The sequence below is a fragment of the Elephas maximus genome, chromosome 16, assembly GCF_024166365.1.
Source record: "Elephas maximus indicus isolate mEleMax1 chromosome 16, mEleMax1 primary haplotype, whole genome shotgun sequence".
Lineage (NCBI taxonomy): Eukaryota > Metazoa > Chordata > Mammalia > Proboscidea > Elephantidae > Elephas > Elephas maximus.
In genome coordinates this window covers 77,330,544-77,352,962 of record NC_064834.1, presented here as the reverse complement: position 1 = coordinate 77,352,962, position 22,419 = coordinate 77,330,544, and the positions used below count along the sequence as shown (strand labels likewise).

The window sequence follows — 22,419 nt, the reverse complement described above, 5'->3', positions numbered from 1 at the left end:
GTGACAGCACTTTGTACTCTTTTGTTTCTGGTCACCTTCGACCCATACCAGCTGGTCCCAGAGAAAGCTCTGAAGCCTTGATGCCTCCCGAGTTAAATCACACACTGCTACAAACCCTCTCTCAAATTCGTAGAAGAAAACAGAGACTGAAAAAAAAAAAAAAAAAAAGGAAGGATAAATGGCATGCTGCCCAGAGCCCTCGAGGTCGGGCTAAAGGGAGAGCTCTTCGTCACTGTGCCACCAGGGCTCCGACCACTGCTCACAACAAACTCCTTATCACAATTGTCTTCACTTGCTGCACAGGCAACTTTTAAAGCATTGAAAAGGCTTGGAGCCTCTTCTTGCTCTAACGTACTGTCAGGCTAAGTAAAAACCGTATGCACCTCTTCTGACTTACCTGCAAAATCGACTTAAAGCACAATTAAGAACCGACCTCATTCGTAACCCGGGGGCCGCCTGTATTTTGCAGTAAAGGATAAAAACACAGTATGCCAGACACTCTGAGTCCTTTTAAATAACATTTTATTTTTCATTGTCAATGATTAACTTCTGAGCCTACTATAGGGGTATCATGATTATAGTGAATAAAAAAATATAGACGATAGGATAAAAATATTAGGTTATACAAAGTTAGTTTTTGAAATCATTGCCCAACAGTTTCAGGACTTTGGAGCTTTTACATTTCCAGCAGTTAAAAAAATTAAGAACACATATCGAGAATCATTTGTGGGTGCCTATTTCAATAAGGAAAGACCACAAAAATTAAAACAAGTTCTAAGAACCATCATATATACAAACTTCTGTACAGAATGAAGACAAAAAGAATTCACCCAATTAAATCTGTCTCTTGTGGCATACAAATTCTGTTTTAATGAGGAAAGAAAATTTATCTTCCTATACTCATATTTCTTTTCCCATTTGATCCAGTATTTTTAATGCTGTTGCCACTCCTTAAATTAGTAACTGTGCAGTAGCTAAGGAATGTCCTATTTTAAATTATACCCAAAGAAACCAGGAACTTCCCTGAAAGGGCTGACCTTAATTGCCTGATGGAGGTTGAAGATATACTCAACCAAGAGAAAGTCACAGGACCTGTTGCAACAATGGGGTTGACAAGCCATCCCGGGAGATTAAGCTGGGGTTTTGGCCAACAGCAAAGAGGAGGAGGAGGATTCCTGCACTCAGTTACTACACAGCTTCTCTGGGATGATGAGCTAACCTCCCCAACTTGGCTAAACTCAGCTTCACTGGGTACCTTGCTAATGTATGCCATTTGGCACAAATAGAAAGGACTTCTGGGCAAGACTTCGGCTCTCCCAAGACAGACATTCTCAGAGGCCTCCGACTTTGACACACAACCCCTCATCCCAGTTCTGGGCCAGCCCTGCTTCATGCTGCTAAAGGCTGCTCACTCGATGCTTAGGACTGAACTTCTGTGAGGAAAACAGTGGTTCTGAATGTTAGATATGGCGGGCCCGAGGAGGTCAACACCAGACACAGAAGATGACGGAGAAGGAAAGGGAAGACGAGGCATTTTGCTGTGGTCACTGCACGATCCCAGAGTCCACTGATGTCTGCTTTCGAGTTGTCTTTGGGGGCGGAGGCGGTGGGGTTTTGCTGGGCAGTGGAGGTGGCTGATGCTAGAAAACATGAATATGAGGAATACATCATTATTAATGCTCTGACAAGAAGAACATGGCTCTTCAGGAAAGGTCCAACACTGGTCTGCACATCTGCTGGGCCTAAGCGACCCAGGATCTGCTCTGTCTGACTCAGGCTGGCAGCATGCTATACTCAGCACTGGGCTGCTGGCAATGATGGGCTCTCTGGCATCTCTGATTAACCACTTTTCACAGAAGTCCACTCAGCCCCCAAAAGTACAAATGTTGGGTTTTGCATGCTGTCTTAAATCAATATGCTATTGATACCAGACTCTACAGAAGAATCCTGATCAAAGGGGGAAATGTGGAAAAGAACTTGAAATTCTTATGGAATCCAGACTTCCTGGAGTCATTGGAGCTGGACAAACCCCCAAAACTATTGCCCTGAGATAATCTTTAAACCTTAAACCAAAAAATAGCCCCTGACATCTTCTTTAAACCAAACATTAGCTTAATTAGTAAAGAATGCTTGCCTTGAACATTGTGCTCTTTTAAAGAACCACCTATATGGGATAAATTGACAACAGGAACTCAAAAGGTTAGGTAGGAAGCTTAGGGGGGAGTGATTTTATGTTAATGGTGGAGGAACAATTCAGAAGACGAGGGTGAGAATGGCACAACTGGAAGAACGTAATCAATGTCACTGAAACTGTTGAATTTTGTATGTTCTGCTGAGTATATTTTCAATAACAACAAAATAGAATTCGTTATTTAAAAAAAAAGATGCTATTGATCCCTAAATATCCATCACTGGGTGAATAAACTAAATGTAGTCTATCCACATAAGGGAGTATTACCTGGCCATAAAAAGTAATGAAGTACCGATACATGCTACAACGTGACGGACCTTGAAAACACTATGCTGAGTCAAAGAAGCCGGACACAAAAGAACACGTATTGTGTGATTCCACTGATACGAAATTTCCAGCATGACTAGGTAAACCCATAGAGACAACCCATAGATTGGTGGTTGCCAGGGACTGGGGGCGGGGAGGGGAGGGGAGGAATAGGAAGTGACTGCTTAGTGGATACGGGGTTTTCTTTAGAACTAGATGGAGGTGGTGGCCGTACAACCTTGTAAATATGCTAAATGTCACTGAACTGTCCACTTTAAATTGGTTACAGTGGTGAGTTTTATGTTATATGAACTTCACCTCGGTGAAAATCGAAAGATGCTTCTGGTCTAGTGGCCCCTGGAACCTGGCTGGTTTCAGAATCTTACAGTTCAAATAGTTAAGAGCAAGTGCTCACAGCAGAGCAAGACCCGGAGCCACCCAGGCAACCTGGCATTGGCTTCCGAGCCTTCCTCAGCGAGCGTCAGTGGGCCCTGTGTGCCAGACTGTTCTTGGACAAGCAAGTCTTTGAAGAGGCTCTCCCAGGGGTCAGGTGGGAGCCCTCCCTTGCTCCGTGAACTGGGATTGGGGTTGGGGAAGGAAGGATAGAGTCAACGAGGGCTCCAGGGGAAGTTAACCCATGAGAGGAAAGGGGAGAAGAACCTGGTGGAGGGGTGTAGTGGGCGGGGCAGAGATGATGAGTTTGATTTTGGATGCACTAAGTGAGCGGAGCCTATGGAATGTTGGGAGCCCTGGCGGCACGGTGGTGAAGAGTTCAGCTGCTAACCAAAATGCTGGCAGTTTGAATCCACCAGTTGCTCCTCAGAAACCCTATGGGGCAGCTCTACTCTGTCCTACAGGGTCGCTATGAGTTGGAATCAACTCGACCACAATGGGTTTGGTTTTGGTTATGGAAATGTTTGAAAGGTAATTGGAAAACTGGATTTGGAACTTGGTAGAGAAGCTAAGGGTGGGAAGAAAAATACCGGGCTCCCTGGCCTGGTGGAGATGGGAGTCAAAGCTGGGGACTGGGTGAGAGAGAAGGAGCATGGGCTGACAGGAACCGGCCCTTGCTCCGGAAAGATGAGGGCGTCAGTGCTTCCCAGGAGAGCAGTGCTCTGAAATTGGGACTGTCCCTCCCCCTATCCTGCAGATGAGAAAACTGAGGTGTGAACCAATGAGCTGGGTCCTTCGCTCACTCAACACAGATGGACTGAGGGCCAGCTGGGTGGGGCACTGAGCTCCCTGCACATCTCCACGCCCACATCTGTGTCCAGAGGCCTTTCAGTAGCTAGGATGCCATCATGCTAGGAGATGAGGCACTTGTCCGTGGTCCACAAGTTAACGCCAATGACAGCACATGGATGACTTCCCTGTGTCTCACCCTCCATCTCTGGGACTCATGAAGTGGGGGGCCACTTCCAAGGACTCTTGGTTTGCTGTCCTTGCACACCAGGCTGCCCCAGGGGGGACTCCAGGACACGGCAGAGCGGACAGTGCGCTGACAGGCGAGCTGGGCAGTCACCATCTGCTGGACATGAGTGAGCTGGGCGGGGCTGGGTAGTGGACAAGACTGGTCCACTGATATCTGAACAGCAAACACAGCTGGGAGTTTGCAAAGACTTGGATGAAGACGGAACACGTAATGAGCACATGAGCTCCTTCCATCGCTCTGGGGAGCAACACAGAGCAGCCTTTGGAGTGGCCTGGGAGGGCCATGGGAAATCCTTATGCTCACTGAGCCTCTGTCTTCTCATCTGTGAAATGGGAATAGGGTGACTGCCGTGATGCACTGAGACTAAATGTGTACAAACGCCCAGCACCGAGCTGGGCGACAATGAACAGTAATCCCCTCTTCTTCCTTCAGGAAAAGTACCTGAGAGCAGGACCCACAAAGCTCCCCTGCCCAGGGCCAGAGAGTAAATATGCTCAGCCTGGTGAATCACACAGTCTGTGGCAGCTACTAGAGCCTGCTGCCAGAGGGGAATGCAGCCATGGATAGGACGTAAAAAAATGCTACGGCTGTACCAGGAAGTCTCTATTCACAAAGACAGGCAGCCGGCTGGACTTGGACCAGGGGCTGTGGTGTGCTGGCGGCTGCCTTAGAGTCCCAAGAAAGAACACAAAGGGAAAACTGTACAGATGATACAAAAACCAAAACTAAACCCTGCTCAATAGGCCTGCAGGTGTGAATGACGAGAGCAGCTGCTGCCTCCTTGCTCTGGGTACTCTGGTGCCCAGCACAGATGCCTGACACCCACAGAGGCTCTGTGAATATGTACTGACCAAACAGGTAAGTGAATGAGTCAGTGAGTGAATGAGAGAATGTATGGATGAACAAGTGAATGTGTGGACAAATAAATGAGTGAATGAACGAATGGATGAATGAACAGACCAGGACAAGTGGCAGCATGCCAGAGGAAGCACTAGCCAGAATGAACTGCAGAACGCTATCATCTGGCTAAGGCTAAAAGCGAGCTATGAAAGGCCTCTCAGTGGAGGTACGCATTTAGCTCAAAGTGAGAAAAGAAGTTTTCAAGGACAAAACCATGACACAGTCTCGCTCACTGCTCAGATTTCCTCCTGATTCACAGAGAAGTAAATGCAAAAATGACCTAGTACTTAACATAGAGAACAAACGTGGAAAACCAGAGCTGACGGAACGATATTCAGATGCTACGAAAAGGGAACTAAAAGAACAGACTCTTCAGCCGTCTCCAGGTTGGTAAGGATGGTAAAAGAGCACCATTTCACGGTCTGAGAAGTGGTTTGTTTGCCTGTTTGTTTACATGTGAAGACCACATGGGTAGATCCATGGGGACCAACCGAGGACCAGGCTACAATCATCTGACACCGACGTAACGCTATAAATTTCCTCAGGGCCAAATGTGTGGACATTCACGCCCTCAGCACGGATTTACCGAGGGCCCACTCGGGGCCGGCGCTGAACAACCTGGGCATCCCCGTTTTTCATACCTATTCAGCAATGTGATAGCCCAGCTTGCTGGTTTAAGAGCCACTTTCAAAGAGGTAACAGCTGAAAGTGGCAAAAACTAGAGATGGAGTTGCCCACAAGCCTAAGGCTAATCAATGCAGTTACAGGAGGATACCAATCACCCCCCCGCCCCCGCCATGGCAGACAAATAAATGGTCATTATGCTAAAACAGCTCCCAGGACTTGCACAAAGGGACACACCCTGGAAACCCAACGGCCACGAAGAGTTGTGAAATACTGACCACAGGCGAGCTACCTGGAAGAGCTCATTCTGCAAGGAAAGTCAACAAGAAAGAAAGGGCACCGCCTGCTGGATAATTAATCGAATTGAATTGACAAGCCCATTATAAAGGGAGCCAAAGCTACACATATGAGTGCTTTACTTAATCTACAGCCCACGACATCAGTATCTTAGAAGGATGTTCTCAGTTGTGTGTCAAAGACACTGAGACAAGAAAATGCCACCCTTGGGTTGATTTGTAACAAAGATGAACTTGACCATACATACTTCCCAGGGCAGAATTTTCAGTTCGCTGCGATAGGGAGTAGGCCCCTGGGTGGTGGAAACAGTTTGTGCTTGGCTGCTAACCGAAAGGTTAGCGATTCAAACCCACTCAGTGGCACTGCGGAAGAAAGGGCTGACAATCTGTTTTTGTAAAGACTACAGCCAAGAAAACCCTATGGAGCAGTGCTCCTCTGTAACACATGGGATCACCAGGAGTCACAACTGGCTGGATGGTGATGGGTTTGGGTGTTTCTTTGGTGGGGGGAGGGTAGGGAGATCTGGAGGATGTTCCTGCTTTTCAAGAAGCTCAAATATGAAAATGAAGATGTGATCCATTAACTACGTAGTCAGGAAGCAACACCCAACCTGATCCAATGTTCTGTGTTCCTCGCTGGACGGCAAGTCTCCTTTTGTTCTAACATGGAGTTAAAAATACCCGGGGAAGGTCAGGCTTACGTTTCCATCACTGCGACAAACCACCCCAGCCTCGTGAGACGCCTCCATCATGGGCAAACCTGGCGTCTTAAACGACACTGTGGCATCAGATGTACAACCTGTCCCTCAGTCTCCAAGGTGACGTCCCGCTGCCTGTTTACGTTCTTGTCCAAAACGGAATAATCACAGGCGCCTCCTGCAAAGCCGCAGACAGGGTCCTCCTGCATCCTCTCACCAGGAGAGAGGGAATGGCCTTGCAGAGTGCTCCCTGAAAAGTCTCCACTAAAAAAAAAAAGGCAGGTAGGGTTTATATTGTTTTTTAAAGAGGGTGCAGGGGGAAGCACGGCTCGCTGTAATGAAGAAAGCTGACAGCACATAACAGCCTCGTGTCTTCGAGATGCTGCAGGAGTTCTGTTCCCATGTAATTACTTTATTGAGAACAAATAGCAAAAAACTGTGCCCAACTACAGAGATACGAGCGGGAAGGCTGTGCTCCTCAGATGGAGCTGATGTGGTTTTATAAGGCCGTGAGTAACGCAGCTGGGAAGGTCACGAGTCCGTGAGTGGACGTCCCTGCTGCTGAGTCGGGTACATGAGTGCCTCCTCCCTGGGACAATGACCTTCCCCTGCCCTTGGCCAGCCCCATAAACAACAGAGAACAGGGCCTGGGCCCACAGCGGGTAAGTGACACACGAAGAGAAGACGCGCAGTGAATCTAGAGAATGTTTCTAGATATGTCAACTGGTGACCCAGAGTGACTGGCTTCAACAGCTTTTTAAAATTTTCTGTTAATATTTGCATCAGAAGGCAGGCCCAGAGACCAGGAGACAGGATGAACGACCCAAATGGAATTTCCAAGGGGAGACCAGCCTTGGAGATGGGAAAAAAAACCCAGTTGCCATTGAGTCAATCCTGACGCATGCATGGTGGCCCCGCGTGTGCCTGAATAGAACTGTGCTCCATTGGGTTTTCAGTGGCTGGTATTTTGGCAGTAGATCGCCAGGCCTTTCTTCCCAGGCACCTCTGGGTAGACTAGAACTGCCACCCTTTGGTTAGCAGCCGAGTGGGTTAACCATTTACACCACCTAGGGGTGGAGACAGAGACCAGTGCTGGAGGGGGTTGGAGCTGGCAGCTCACACTGCTGGTGGGAGCCAGGCAGCCCCCTGCCAAATCAAGACAAGAAGGGGTCTCGGGGGGGGTGACACCAGTTGGGGGGTGTCCTCAGGAAACAGGTGTGCCCAGTCTTGGAGCCCAAATAGGGGTTCTCCCCTGCAGGCTGTCCCTGCAGTGATCCACCCAGTAGGACCACTGAATGGAGGAACCATTTGGGCTTGGGCTTTTCAGGACCCAGAGGGCACACGATAGGACCATGCCTCCATACAGAGTAATGGAAAACCACCCTTTAAAGGTCAGGCAAACCGACTGAGCCCAGAGCAACTAGGTGGTATCCAGTTACTGCTACCGACTACTCTGACAGGGATCACAATAGAGGGTCCTAGACAGAATGGGAGAAAATTGTAGAACAAAATTCAAAGTCACACACACACACACACACACACACACACACACACACACAAAAGATCAGGCTGGCTGGTCTGACAGAGACTGGTGAAACCCCGAGAGTATGGCCCCCGGACACCCCTTTAACTTAGTACTGAAGACACCCCAGAGGTTCACCCTTCAACCAAAGATTAGACAGACCAGACCTACAGGGCCGACAATAACACACGTGAGGAACATGCTTCATAGTTCAATCACATATACAAGACTAATGGGCACACCAGCCCAAAAGCAGAGAGAAGGCAGGAAGGGACAGGAAAACTGGATGAATAGAAACAAGGAACCCGGGGTAGGGAAGGGGAGAGTGTTGACACATTGTGGGGTTGGCAACCAATGTCACAAAACGATTGGTGTATTAACTATTTAATGAGAAACTAACGTGCTCTGTAAACTTGCACCTAAAGCACACACACACACACACACAAAGTCAAGCAAGCCTCTTTGCAGGAAAGCTGCTTTGAAAATCAAAGTCTTACACTCATTCCTTTTCAAGTGGACGGCCTCTCTGGTGCTGACGGCCGTTTGGAGCCTCATTCCCCTTATCTGCACCCTGAGACCTGTGTCTGGACATCTTTTCTGTGCGGTGACAATGACACAGAACCACAGACCTAAGACACCAGAGCTCTACTTGGTTTGACGTCTTTTTTCAAAACCGAGTCTCGGCCCATCACACGGATTTTCTCACGTGCTTGTATCAGGAGAGAGGGGTTTCTCCTTGGTGGAGCGGATGACATTAAAAACCCGAGATGTGGCTGTTTACAATAGCAAAAAGATGGAAGCAACCAAGGTGCCTATCAACGGATGAATGGATAAATAAATTATGGTATATTCACACAATGGAATACTACGCATCAATAAAGAACAGTGACTAATCTGTGAGACATTTCATAACATGGAGGAACCTGGAAGGCATTATGCTGAGTGAAATTAGTCAGTTGCAAAAAGGCAAATATTGTATAAGACCGCTATTATAAGAACTTAAGAAATAGTTTAAACTGAGAAGAAAACATTCTTTTGTGGTTACGAGAGGGGGGAGGGCGGGAGGGTGGGAGAGGGGTATTCACTAATTAGTAGATAAGAACTACTTTAGGTGAAGGGAAAGACAGCACACAATACGGGGGAGGTCAGCACAATTGGACTAAACCAAAAGCAGTTTCCTGAATAAACTGAATGCTTCAAAGGCCAGCGTAGCAGGGGCAGGGGTCTGGGGACCATGGTTTCAGGGGACATCTAAGTCAAATGGCATAATAAAATCTATTAAGAAAACATTCTGCATCCCACTTTGAAGAGTGGCATCTGGGGTCTTAAATGCTAGCAAGTAGCCATCTAAGATGCATCAATTGGTCTCAACCCACCTGGATCAAAGGAGAAATGAAGAACATCAAGGACACAAGGTGATTACGAGCCCAAGGGACAGAAAGGGCCACATGAACCAGAGACTACATCATCCTGAGACCAGAAGAACTAGATGGTGCCTGGCTACAACTGAGGGCTGCCCTGACAGGGAACACAATAGAGAACCCCTGAGGGAGCAGGAGAACAGTGGGATGCAGACCCCAAATTCTCATAAAAAGATCAGACTTAATGGTCTGACTGAGACTAGAAGGACCCCGGTGGTCATGGCCCCCAGACCTTCTGTTGGCTCAGGACAGGAACCATTCCCAAAGCCAACTCTTCGGACATGGATTGGACTGGACAATGGGTTGGAGAGGGATGCTGGTGAGGGGTGAGCTTCTTGGATCAGGTGGACACTTGAGACTATGTTGGCATCTCCTGCCTGGAGGGGAGATGAGATGGTGGAGGGGGTTAGAAGCTGGCAAAATGGACATGAAAAGAGAGAGTGGAGGGAGGGAGCGGGCTGTCTCATTAGGAGGAGAGTAACTGGGAGTGTGTAGCAAGGTGTATATGGGTTTTTGTGTGAGAGACTGACTTGATTTGTAAACTTTCACTTAAAGCACAATAAAAAGTATAAAAAAAAAAATCCAAAAAAAACCCAAAAAACAAAATAACCCAAGGTGCAGGCTCTCTACTCACCCTCTGGTGTGGGGGTGGAGGCGGCGGCGAGCCCACCAAGTCCTGGTTTTCCATCACATTCCCATAATCCGCTGTGCTGCCTTTGAGAGGCAGAGGCGGAGGGACATTGGCCACTTCTACCCCAGTCATTCCGTTCAGCTCCAAACCTGGAAAATCAAAGCGACACCCCAACTGAGCCCGGACACAGATTTCCCTGGGAGGGGCAAAGAAGGCAGGAACCTTCACCCACAGAGCAGACAAGAACGGGGTGGGGGTGGTTAGATGACCAATAGCAGGATTCCCTCCTAGCAGCCACATTGTAGAAAGAGACTATCAAGTACCACAAAGCATCTAAAACTGGAGTTTAAAAAGAAGCATCACTCCACCGTGAAAACAGCCTCGGCAACTCCTAGGTCTCCTCTGATCCCTCTTGGGCCCCTTTGCCTTGGTGGTATTTAAACAGCTGGACGTCACATTGGCTGCTGTTTCAAAGTCCAGCCTGACTCTGCGTCCAGGCTCCCCTGGTGATCACCTGGAGAGCTGTACTAAGCCAAGTGTTCTAATGTGGCGTACAACCTGCCACCTCCCAACCCTCCCTCACCAGGGAGACCCACGGCTGTATGAGCTGAAGCTAATTAGCAGGGAGGCCACTGTGGCTGTTGCTTTAAATAAGCCAAAGGGAAGTGCAATCGATTTTTAAAGCAAACCCGAAAAGCAGCCCTTTCCAAACAGAGGAATAATCATTAAGACACAATATTTTCTCAACCCTTTTTTTTGTTGTTGTTGAGACTCTTAGAAGTAATTTTTCTTTTAGAGTGAAAAGTTGATATTTTTACTGATGGGTCTCTTCTAAAGCTTTCTCCAAAGTTCTGTCTGATGAGAACTCCTTCACTAGAAAAATACTGGCTGGGAAGGCAGGGTGTCAGTTTATAAGGATGCACTCATTTGAGTTGGGGTTTGGGCAAAAGGAGGCTTCTGAATGGAAGGTCTCCTTGTGATTGGGGCCACTTTCAAGGATTTAAGGAGATATTCTATGGAGTATTTTTAGCAAAGATCATGTGATGATAGCAGATAGTGTAAAGATAGAAGATGCACCAGGCAGAGACGGTCTCCTTTCCAATGCTCAGAAAGCTCTTGGCTCCCTCAATTAAGTGTCAGCCACCGTTGAAGCTGAGACTCCCCATCAATCACTACTGCTCCCCTTTTAGCAAAGGAAACTGTTGGTTGCCTTTCACAGCCAGCCCCCTCCACCTGGGGCACGGAGCTCTCCTGCCTCCGCCCCCCTTTCTCCAACCACAGGGCAGAGAGTGGGGGTCCCCCCTCTATTCTCCTGCCACCTTCATTCCCCACCACCTTCTTCTGCCAAGACTTCTCCTCTCTGGCCAGCCCGATTTATGGTGAAAAGGCAGTTACCACTTGTAGTAGGTTGAATACCAAAACCAAAACTAAACCCGTTGTTGTTGAGTTGATTCTGACTCAAAGAGACCCTACAGGACAGAGTGGAACTGCTCCATTGGGTTTCCAAGGCACAGCTGGTGGATTTGAATTGCTGACATTTGGTTAGCAGCTGGGCTCTGTAACCACCGCACCACCAGGGCTCTGTGGGTTGAACTGCTGTTGTTATGTGCCATCAAGTTGGTTCTGACTCATAGTGACACCCAAGTTCACATCCACCTGGAAGTTCAGAATGTGACCTTATTTGGAAATAGGGTCTTGGCAGACGCAGTAAGTTAAGGATCTTGAGAAGATCCTGGATTTATGGTGGGCCCTAATTCTAGTGACTGGGGCCTTATGAGAAGACCAGGAAGACGTAGAGGAGAAAGCCATGTGCACATGGGCACAGGCACTGAAGAGAGGTGTCTACAAGCCAAAGAACGCCAAGGATCGCCGGCAACCACCAGAAGCTGAGAGAGATGCGTGGAACAGATTCTCCCTCAGACCGGCAGAAGGAACCTACCCTGCTGACACCTGGATTTTAGACTTCTGGCCTCCAGAATTGTGAGAGGATACATTTTGGTTTTTTAAGTGCCCCAGTGTGTGCAGTTTTGCTATGCCAGTCCTAGGAAATGAAAGCACCACTGAAATCGGACAAAACCAGGAAAATAAGTCACGACCCTTGGCCTGGAAGCGTTTCTCCCTCACATCCCTCCTATGTGAAAAGGTGGACTATTCGTATGCCCTTCAAGTCTCCTTCCTGTGCAGGTTTGAGAGCGTGGCCGCACCCAAGCCACCGCCTAGGGAACACAGAAGCCGCGGGTGGGCTTTGGCCAGATTTGCTGAAATCCAGCTCCTACATCCTGCTCGGAACGCCTCCCAGTAAGTCAGGTGCTTCTCCAAAGCCTCTTCTTCAGCTGCAAGGCAGGAAGCAGTTCTAACTTTAGAGGCTTTGACCAAGGAGAAAGTCACAGAGCCGTGTCAGGAATTTAACAGGAATGATGTCTTACTTACTGGACTGCAGGCTGAAGCTGAGTTTGGCCCTCGGCGTGACGGGAGGCGGTGCCTGCTGCGAGGTTGGCGGAGATGGAGACACCGAGAAGCGCCGCTCACCTCCAATAGGGTTGATGACCTGGCTTTTGGGTCTCTGGGGCCGCAGGGGGCTGATCTACACAGGAGGGGCAGAAAGAGTGTGGTAGGGTCTGACCATCATCTATTTACATGCTCCAGGGCTGATACAGCAGCTCACGCTCCCCAACCATGGATGGAAAACATTGCTGTGGGCACTCAGATGCTGAGTGAGGGTGACGGGAACCTCCAGAGGCGACGGGTAGAGCCACTGACCAGCTCAGCTCCTGTAGCCCCCAGGCACGCTTAGCCTTCTGGTCTTTGCTGGCAGGTATGGAAGAGTCAAGGAGCCCTGGTGGCAAAATGGTTAAGTGCTTGGCTGTGAACTGAAAGGTTGGTGAAAGCCACCCATTGGCTCTGTGGAAGAAAGACCTTGTGATCTGCTCCTGCAAAGATTACAGCCTGGGAAGCCCTATGGGGCAGTTCTATTCTGTCACATGGGGTTGCTGGGAGTCGAAATCGACTCGACAGCACCCAACAACAACAACGTGAGAGTCTAGACACTTGTTGACGGATGTTCTCTATTCATTTCCTTCATTCCTTCCCGCACTCTACGTTACAGCTGGCTAGGTGCTCTGTTCTCCATGTTTCATTGCATTTTTCCTGCTCTTCTCTGACTTTTGGCTGCACCTGGCTGCCATCCACCTAGGCCTGTGTTTGCTATACCAGGAAGTTTTATTTATCCATATCTTAGTTAACTTGGTCTCAGGTCATTAGGCCTCGGGGAGCGCAAGCAGTTACAAAGTACACTGAAGGAGGAGTAATTAGGAAAGTTATCAACCCCGCCTAAAAAGGAAGAGTCCTGCTGGGAAGGCAGCAGGAAGGCCCTGCGGTGGCTCCGTCCCTGGGCCTGGTACGCGGGCACTCGGGTCTGGGCAAGCAGAGAGCCAGGGGCTGCGATGTCTGCCCCCTGAAGGGTCCTCATAGGCAGGTCCAGTCTGGAGGCCCTGAGGCTGCAGGAAGGGCAATGGGGTTCTCACTTGGTAAATGGGCCTGTTGAGGGGACACAGCGCCATAGCCAGGAGGCCTGGTTCCAGAACTCCCAGAGGCTCAGGCCTTGTCCCCCATCTGTAGGAAGGGATGAGTTACCACCAGCACGACCACTGTGGGAGGTCTGGAGACGCTTGGTCAACCCTCGGCTCTCAGAGGACAGATGAGCATGTGGGCTCCAAGTAGGGATGTGGGAGCGCTCAGTGTTTCCCCATCCTCCCCTTCCTGTAAGGGGTGAGGGCACCTTCTGATTCCAGTAGAAGGAGGCAGGACTAGGGAGATGCAAATTGCAGGCTGGAGGCTCCAGCACTCAGCTAGAAGTCAGGGAATTGTCTACGATGGAAATCAAGTTCTAAAGCGGGACCCAGCCCCAAGGGTGTCTAGGAAACCTTTCCCCGAGCTCTAGAAGGCCAGGTGGGAGGGAAGCACCATGGCAACTGAGGGCCCGGGGCACTCAGGCTGGGGGACAGCAGAACCAGGGGTCTACAGCATCTGGGGATATGAGGGCAGGGCTGAGGAGAACCCCAGCCTTCAAGTTATTTTTTTACAGCATATTCAGTAAAATCCAACTGAAAGCCTTGCTGGGAACTGTGGTGCAAAGGCAGATGCCAGCAGCTATGCAGAGCAAGGGCCAAACCAAAAAGCCCATTGCCTCCGAGTCGATTCCGACTCATAGCGACCCTGTAGGGCAGAATAGAACTGCCCCACAGAGTTTCCAAGGAGCGCCTGGCAGATTTGAACTGCTGACCTTCTGATTAGCAGCCATAGCTCTCAATCACTACAACACCAGGGTCAAAAAACCAAAACCCATTGCTATCGAGTCAATTCCGACTCCTAGCGACCCTACAGGACAGGGTAGAACTGCCCCATATGGTTTCCAAGGAGCATCTGGTAGATTTGAACCCTACTAACTTACCGTTTCAGACAGAATCACAGCCTCAGACTGCTGCGAGGAGACATCGGCTGGCTTGAATTCCTTATCAAATGTCTCCTGGTGTCTGCTGTTCCTTTTTTCCTTCTTCTTGTCCTTCTTCTCCTTATCTGCATCATCCTTGTCCAGCTTGTCCTGGGACCGGGAGTGCATTTTCTTTGGCAGGAGAGGCTCCAGAACAAACCTAAAGGAAAGGCTCTTTTCCATCAAGGCCGTCTTAATAGGGGAAAGATCACTCTTCACCAAGCAGGTATACACGTATCAAGTGACTCACAATCTACGTGCTGATTGACAACAGCTGAATTTCCCAACAAAAGGAATGCTTTAAAAAGGGGGGCGGAGGGAGGACTTAAGGCACATATTAACCAACTGCAAGCATGGACTATGTGGACCCCGATAAAAACAAACAGGGTTACCATTACTGAACATTTTGATCAAAGATTCTATAGAAGAATCCTGATCAAAAGGGGGAAAATGTAGAACAGCATTTCAAATTCTCATAGAATCCAGACTTTCTGCAGCCATGGAGGCTGGATGAAGCCCTGAATTTATGGCATAGAGATAATCTTTAAACCTTACACCAAAATACCCCCGAAGTCTTCTTAAAAACAAACAATACTTTATCTTAACAAGAATGTCTGCCTTGAGCATTGTGTTCTTTTAAGAACTATCTATATGGGATCAAGTTGACAGCAGCAGTTACAAAGATTAGATAGGAAGCTTAGTGAGCAGTGAGTTTATGATAACAGGGGAGGAATAATTCGGAAAAAGAGGGTGAGCTTGGTTGCACAACTTGAAGTAATCAATGTCACCAAATTGTACCTGTAGGAACTGTTGAATTGGTGGATATTCTGTGTACATTCTCAACAACAAAATAAATGACATTTAAAAAAACGGGAAAAATATAACACTTATGGGGCAATGAGAGCCCTGGTGGTGCGGTGGTTAAGAGCTCGGCTGCTCACCAAAAGATTGGCGGTTCGAATCCACCAGCCACTCCTTGGAAGCCCTATGGGGCAGTTCTACTCTCTCCTATAGGGTCGCTATGAGTCGGAACCGACTTGACGGCAACGGGATGGGACGCTGTGGAGTCTGGTGGGACATCTGATAATATTAAGGAATTGTTGTTGATTTATAGGAGGATGGTATTTTGGGTATATATCAAAAATGGAGTCCTTGCCTTTCAGAAGTTCATATAGAAACATTCAGATGCAGCAGGAAAAAAAGGAGGCAGATACCAAAGCAAAGAAATTTTGGGTAACCTGGTCCCTACCAAGTTTGTACGTCTGGCTTAAGATTACAGATACATCAGTGGAAAGTCCTGGGTCCCTCAGTGAGAGGCAGACAGGTTGCAGCCTACAAGTCCATGGGAATGACCTCAGGTTTACCGCTGAGAGCTGAGCTAGCAACAAAGGACCTGGGCTCCAGCTCTGCCACCTACTGGTAAACCTTGCTACCTGCTTCACCCTTGGGAGCTTGATGTTCCCACTTATAAATAAAATAGGACAACACCTCCTTTTTGCCTACTGACACCAAACAGTTGGTACGAAGACATGTTAATGAGTAGCCTACCGAGCAGGTGAATCTTGGGCTACTTTTAAGGCATGTTTCAAAAGCTTAGCGTGTGATGTGTGAGCACACGCATACACACAACTGGCTTGTCCATCCTGTCTTGTCCTACTACTTCATATCTGGAGGGAAAGACATGGGTTAAATTCTAAGAGTGGACTCTCATCCCCTGCAGCAGAAAGGAGTTAGGAGAGAGGGCTGGTATGGATACAGATATGAAAACACCTTGAAAAATTTATAGGTAATTCACATGTGAGGTTTTATCGATATTCCAAAAACCATGGTGCCTTCGAGTCTATTCCATCTCATAACGACTCAAAAGGACAGAGCAGAACTGCCCCATAGGGTTTCCAATGAGCGGCTGGTGGATTTGAACTGCTGACCTTTTAGTGATCAGCTGAGCTCTTAACAGATCAGGATCTTATATTTTAAAAATATAGGACCTGAAAATGGTATTTAAAAAGAGATGTGCTCTCTTAAAAGGAGTTACAGTTAGAGTCATGAAGGAGAAACAGCCTGAAATATGATTGCTGGTAATATATCATTTAAACCACGGTCTACATGTCTTTTCCGCATGGTCCAGAGAAGCCAAAGAGGAAGGCAAGAGGGTTTTCAGAAGCCCACTGCCCTCTGGCTGCCCAGTGCACAGGTGGTCCTGGTGCCAGGTGACAGTGGCACAACTCCAGCCCCCGAAATACAGAATGTTGCGACAAGGTGCTACCTCTTGCCTTTGGGGGTTTCCAGTTCTCGTAGGGACCGACCCAGCCTGACTTGCTTGACCACCTGGAGAATGAATCGCCTTCTTTAGGGGGAGACTGGTTTCAATAGAAGGTGATTCAGATGGCCAGCCACGTTTTCATCTTAGTTGTGGTTTCTTTTAAACTTATATTTGAAACGAACAATTGGGGCAAAATCACTGTTCTCATTACAGCAACCTTGCTCCTCAATATGGGACATGTAACAGGTCCCTGGCTGGGCCAAGTGGTTTGCACTTGACTACTAACCAAAAGAACAGTGGCTCAAACCCACACAGCAGTGCCACGGAAGAAAGGCATGGTGATCTGTTGCCATAAAGATTACAGCCAAGAAAACCCTACGGAGCTCAGTTCTACTCTGTAACACACGGGGGTCGCCATGAGTCCAAACTGGCTTGATGTCAACAGGTTTGGTCTTGATTTTAATACGGATATTGATACTTGGATGGACTGGAACAGGGAAAGATCATTTTTAAAACTGCTATCAAAATCCGTGGAAGATGCAGACTACCAACAGCAAGCATCACATCTCCTGCTGCTTCTTCCCCGATATAACACGGTATGCAGGATTTGTTGTGAAGGCACATATACTAGGCTTTTTAAACAGTAAGCGTATCAAATCTAAAGGAGCCCTGGTTGCCCAGTGGTTAAGCACACAGTTGCTAACTGAAAGGTTGGAGGTTTGAACCTACCAGCTACCTCATGGGAGAAAGATGTGGCAGTTTGTTTCCATAAAGAGTGCGGCCTTGGAAACCCTACGGGGGCAGTTCTACTCTGTCCTATAGGGTCACTATGAGTCGGAATCGACTCTGCAGCAATGGCTTGGGTGGGCACGGAATCTAAGCACTGATTATCAATAGCTGCTAATGTCATCAAAACAGAGACAGCCAGGCACAACGTGCCCCTTCATGGAAGAACACACTACCACTTATCAAGTCCTCTTGCCCCCAAATCAAACGCGAATCTAATCAACCCTCTAGATCCAACTACCGGCATGCAGGAAATACAGAGGACAGAGATACACGCCAAACACCACCATAAGGGATGCAATCAGCAAAATCCAGGCTTCGGGAAATGCTTCAGGTAAGCAACCTAGGTGTTTCAACCAATAAATTACAAGTACAAGAAGAAAAAAGAACTGGAAGGGAAATCTGTTGATTAAAAGAGACTTGAAGGGATATATCAAGGGGGGGACCTGATTTCGATCTGGTTTCAAACAAACTGTAGAAAAAATACAGTGTTTACGACACTGTGGGAAATTAATACTACTTCATAATAATACGGCATTACCGTTAGCTTTTTTTTTTTTTTTACATGTGAGTGGTAGAACGGTTATTTTTTTAAAAAAAGAATTCTTACCTTTTAGAAACTGATACTAAAATATTTATGGATGAGATGTTACAATGTTTGAATCTGCTTCAAAACAACATGAGAGTACCATACAGATGGAAATAAGATTAGCTAAATAGCTAGGAGCTGATTATTGATGAAGTGGGCTGATGAGGACATGGGGCCGTACTATAGTATTCTGTCCATTTTTGTATGGTCACAAATTTTTCTATAATAACAAGTTTAAAAATTAAAAATGATTGACAAAATATACCAGTATTGGCTTTGATTATTACGGCATTTTCGGAGGCCTGGACTTTTCCAACAGGATGGGTACACATGAATCAACAAATCAACAATCAATGGGCATCAGATATTATATCTACGATATTATAAACAACAACCAGAACCTTCATGATTTTATTCTCAAGTTTTGCAGAACTTGAGACAATTAAGGTAGGCACAAGAGATTTAGCAGGCACTTCTCAGCTCAGAAAGACTTGTATTGTGAGATCCAGACAAGAATACAAAGACCCGAGAGAGAGAGGTTGAGTTCTAAATTTTTCCCATTATGAGAAGCAACTGCCGATAGGATGAACTTTATTCTGCACGTAACCCGTGCCACTGGAGACCAAAGCCTTACTCTCTGCCATTAGTTACATAGCCAAGGGTGGTAACCCCACGAATGAAGAAAAATGTGGACTCCAATAAGGATGTGCTCTATTAAAGGTTAAACAAATGCCTCCTTGGAGGGAGGTGACCCACGCCTCCCTCCCGGAGATTTGGGAAAATGCACTCAAGACTGCTGGGTCTCACGTCTCTACATTTGCAACACATTATTCCTCTATCTAAAAACTCTACATCAATTTCCACCCTAATCCCTAGGTTCTTGGAAATATAGAAACTCTTGCATAACTAACTTGGGGACTTTCTTGGGGAGAAGTTGAATTAAATTTCTGTAGCAATCTCGCTCTAAATGACAAGCAGACATGACTTCCCCAAAACCAAACCCACACTGCCGTCTCACAGCGACCCTATGGGACACTGTAGAACTGCCCCAACTGTGGCAGTTCTACCCGCAGGCTGTAATCTTTACAGAAGCAGACAGCCATATCTTTCTTCTTCAGAGTGGCTGGAGGTTCGAACTGCCGACCTTTTGGTTAGCAGCTGAACACGATTTAAATACCTCTAAGTTGAGAATTTCCGTTATGGGCGTGGCCTCGTAAGTAGCAGAGGCTGATAAAAATTACTGTCAAAGGAACGCGGGCATAGTTTTCAGTTCTCCATTGGGCATCCTGGTCATCGGCAACAAAGGGCGCTGGGAGTGGTCATGGAGGAGAGCTGTAATTTCACAGCTGCGTGTCGCAGGGGCCAGAGAGTGAGGGTGGGCTGGGGGATGGGTTGGAAACCCACTGGGAGAGGACAGATACACAACTGTGCACACTCTGCTGTGAAATAATAACAAGCTCTCTGATGTTTATGTTGTAGGTGGTATTTTTTTTTTTTTTTTGGATAATAAGAGAAGAATAAATTTTACATGCTTGCCATTCAAAAACACCAAAACATCGATACTGAGGTTTTCTTCGCAACGCTCTTCGTTAATGCAGGAGCCACAGCGAGAGCTCTGTGAATGCTAGCTAGCTACACTGTTAGTTGCTCCTTCTCCTCTTGGTCCCTTTGTGTTCTCGGGTGCTTAAAAAAAAAAATGGAGCTGGGGCTGGCAACCAATGTCATAAAACAATATGTGTATTGTTTAATGAGAAACGAATTTGCTCTGTAAACCTTCATCTAAAAAGCACAATTAAAAACAAAACAAAAAACCATGCCTTGCCCAGGGCATGCCTTACCTGGTAGGAGCCCTGGATGGCACTGTGGTGCAGTAGAAAGAACTCAGGCCCAGGGGTCTGTGGACTGAGTTCCTGAACCTGGCCATTATTGTATCTTCTGTGGGCAACTCACTCAGTCTTCCTGCACCTGAATTTTTTCAGCCGAGGGAGTAACAGTACCAGCCCTGCCTGCCCCACAGCATTGTCGTGAGGGTTAGATGAGATGCCAAATGTGAAAAAAAAAAACCCAAAAAAACCCATTGCCGTCGAGTTGATTCTGACTCATAGCAACCCTGCAAAACAGAGAACTGTCCCACAGTGTTTCCATAGAGCACCTGATGGATTCGAACTGCCGACCTTTTGGTTATTAGCTTAACTCTTAACCACTATGCCGCCAGGGATGGTTTCCAATGTGAAAAGGTCTTGACATTTAAAAGCACAATAGTGTGTAACGAATTTTTTGGTGTTGCCAACTGTCTCAACTGAATGCCTGATTTAGACTAAAAAATTTTTCCACATATTTGTTAAGGAAACTAAATGAAGGAATTTTGAAAAACAAAAACAAAAAGCAAAAATTGGTCTCCAAAGTAGTCTCGCAGAGAGGAGGTGGCCTTGCCAGCCCCACGTAAGCGGGATTGCAGGTGAAAGGCAGGTGGACAGGGAGAAGTGCTGTGGGGGACCTTGGAGGCCAGGTCATGTTCAGACCAAGGCAGCCCTCAGCCTCCACGTGGCACCACGGGGGTGAGCGTATGGAAAGTGCAAAGCACAAAGCTGGCAAGAAATAAGCCATGATTTTAAAACACATTTCGAACAGGAGGGCAGGACTCTCACTGGAGGTTTGAAAACCTGACTACTTCACAGCCACTGGGATGGCTGTTTTTAGAAAAACGGAAAAGCACAAGTGTTGACAAGGATGTGGAGAAACTGGAACCCTTATCCACGGCTGGTGGGATTGTATGAAGGTCCAGCCACTATGGCAAATAACTTAGCGGTTACTCACAGACTTAAACACAGAATTATCATGTTGTTGGTGCTATCAGTTCGACTCCGACTCCTAGCAACCCCACAGGACAAAACAGAATTGCCCCATAGGGTTTTCTAGGCTGTAAATCTTTACAAGAGCAGATGGCCAGGTCTTTTCCCCTGCAGAGTGGCTGGTGAGTTTGAACTGCTGATCCTTCAGTTAACAGCCAAGCGCTTAGCTACTGCGCCACCAGGGCTCCTTAGACCTACCACATGATCCAGCAATTCTGCTCTTGGGTATATAACCCAAAAGACTTGAAAGCAAGGACCCAAACATACTTGTGCACCAATGTTCATTGCAGTACTATTCACGAGAGCCCAAAGGTGGAAACAACCCACATGTCCATCACCAGACGAATGGATAAATAAAATGTGGTCTATCTATACAATGGAGTTTATTCAGCCATTAAGAGAAATGAAGTCCTGATACAAGCTATGATATGGAAAAACCTTGAAAATATCATGTTGAATGAAATGTCAGATACAGAAGAACAAATATTGTGTGATCTCACTTATAGGAAATACCTAGAATAGGTAAATGCATTAAAAAAAAAACGAAAAAAAATTGCTGTTGAGCTGCTTGTGGACTTGAACTGCCAACCTTTTCGTTGGCAGCCAAGCTCTTAACCACTGTGCCACCAGGGCACAGAAATTAAAATTTATTGGTGGTTACCGGGGGCTGGAGGGAGTGGTTACAGCTAAAAAGTAGTGTTCTGATTGGGGCGAAGATAAACTTTTGGGAACAGGTTGTGGTGATGGTTGCACACCATGGTGACTAATTAATGTCACTTAAGAATGGTTAAAATGGTAAATTTTATGTTACATATATTTTACCATAGTCATTTTTTTATGATGGAAGCCTTACCTAAAGTGGTCCCCAAAGTGAGGACTTTTTCTCAAAAAGACCCCCAAAGTAATACTGGGCACCAGGGTCATAAAGTCTTGGAGGGTCTTAGTTTCAAAGATAATTTCAATTTAAAAAATCTCTCAGTTGTGATAAAACAAATACAGGGCCCTGGGTGGCTCCTCTCAGGACCCTCCAAGCCCCCTCCCCTACCGTCCCCCTGTGCTTGAGCCCAACTCACCCATCGGAGCCCGGCCTGGAAGGGGTGCTGTCGGACGACAAGGAGGAGACGGAGGCCACTGATAGGGGCCGGGAGGACGAAGGCATCGTGAAGGACCGGACCATGGACCGGGGGCGGCTGCCTCTTCTGTCATCCAGGCTTGAGGGCTGAGAGAGAGTGAGTGAAAGACAGTGAGTGAGACAGAGAGTGAGAGAATGAGTGAGACAGAGAGTGAGAAAGACAGAAGGTGAGAGAGAGAAAAGCAGAGAGTGAGAGACAGTGAGAGAGACAGAGTGAGAGAGACAAAGAGACAGAGAGTGAGAGAGACAGAGAGTGACAGAGAGTGAGAGAGACAGAGAGTGACAGA

The 22,419-nt window shown here is 47.3% G+C and overlaps 1 protein-coding gene across 2 annotated transcripts in view; it reads right to left on the bottom strand.

The window, feature by feature from the left end:
• Positions 1-517: 517 nt before the first annotated feature.
• Positions 518-22,419, bottom strand: part of DOCK1 (dedicator of cytokinesis 1) — a 540,104-nt gene continuing 518,202 nt past the window's right edge. Inside the window, exons 48-52 of one of the 2 annotated variants that reach the window (XM_049855211.1) lie at positions 22,074-22,219; positions 14,472-14,670; positions 12,452-12,605; positions 10,025-10,170; positions 518-1,640 (exon numbers count right to left, since the gene is read on the bottom strand). In XM_049855211.1, the coding sequence (XP_049711168.1) occupies positions 1,545-1,640; positions 10,025-10,170; positions 12,452-12,605; positions 14,472-14,670; positions 22,074-22,219 (741 nt within the window). In that variant the 3' untranslated portion in view covers positions 518-1,544. The remainder of the gene's footprint in view (positions 1,641-10,024; positions 10,171-12,451; positions 12,606-14,471; positions 14,671-22,073; positions 22,220-22,419) is intronic. The other variant, XM_049855210.1, reaches the window with a different exon arrangement.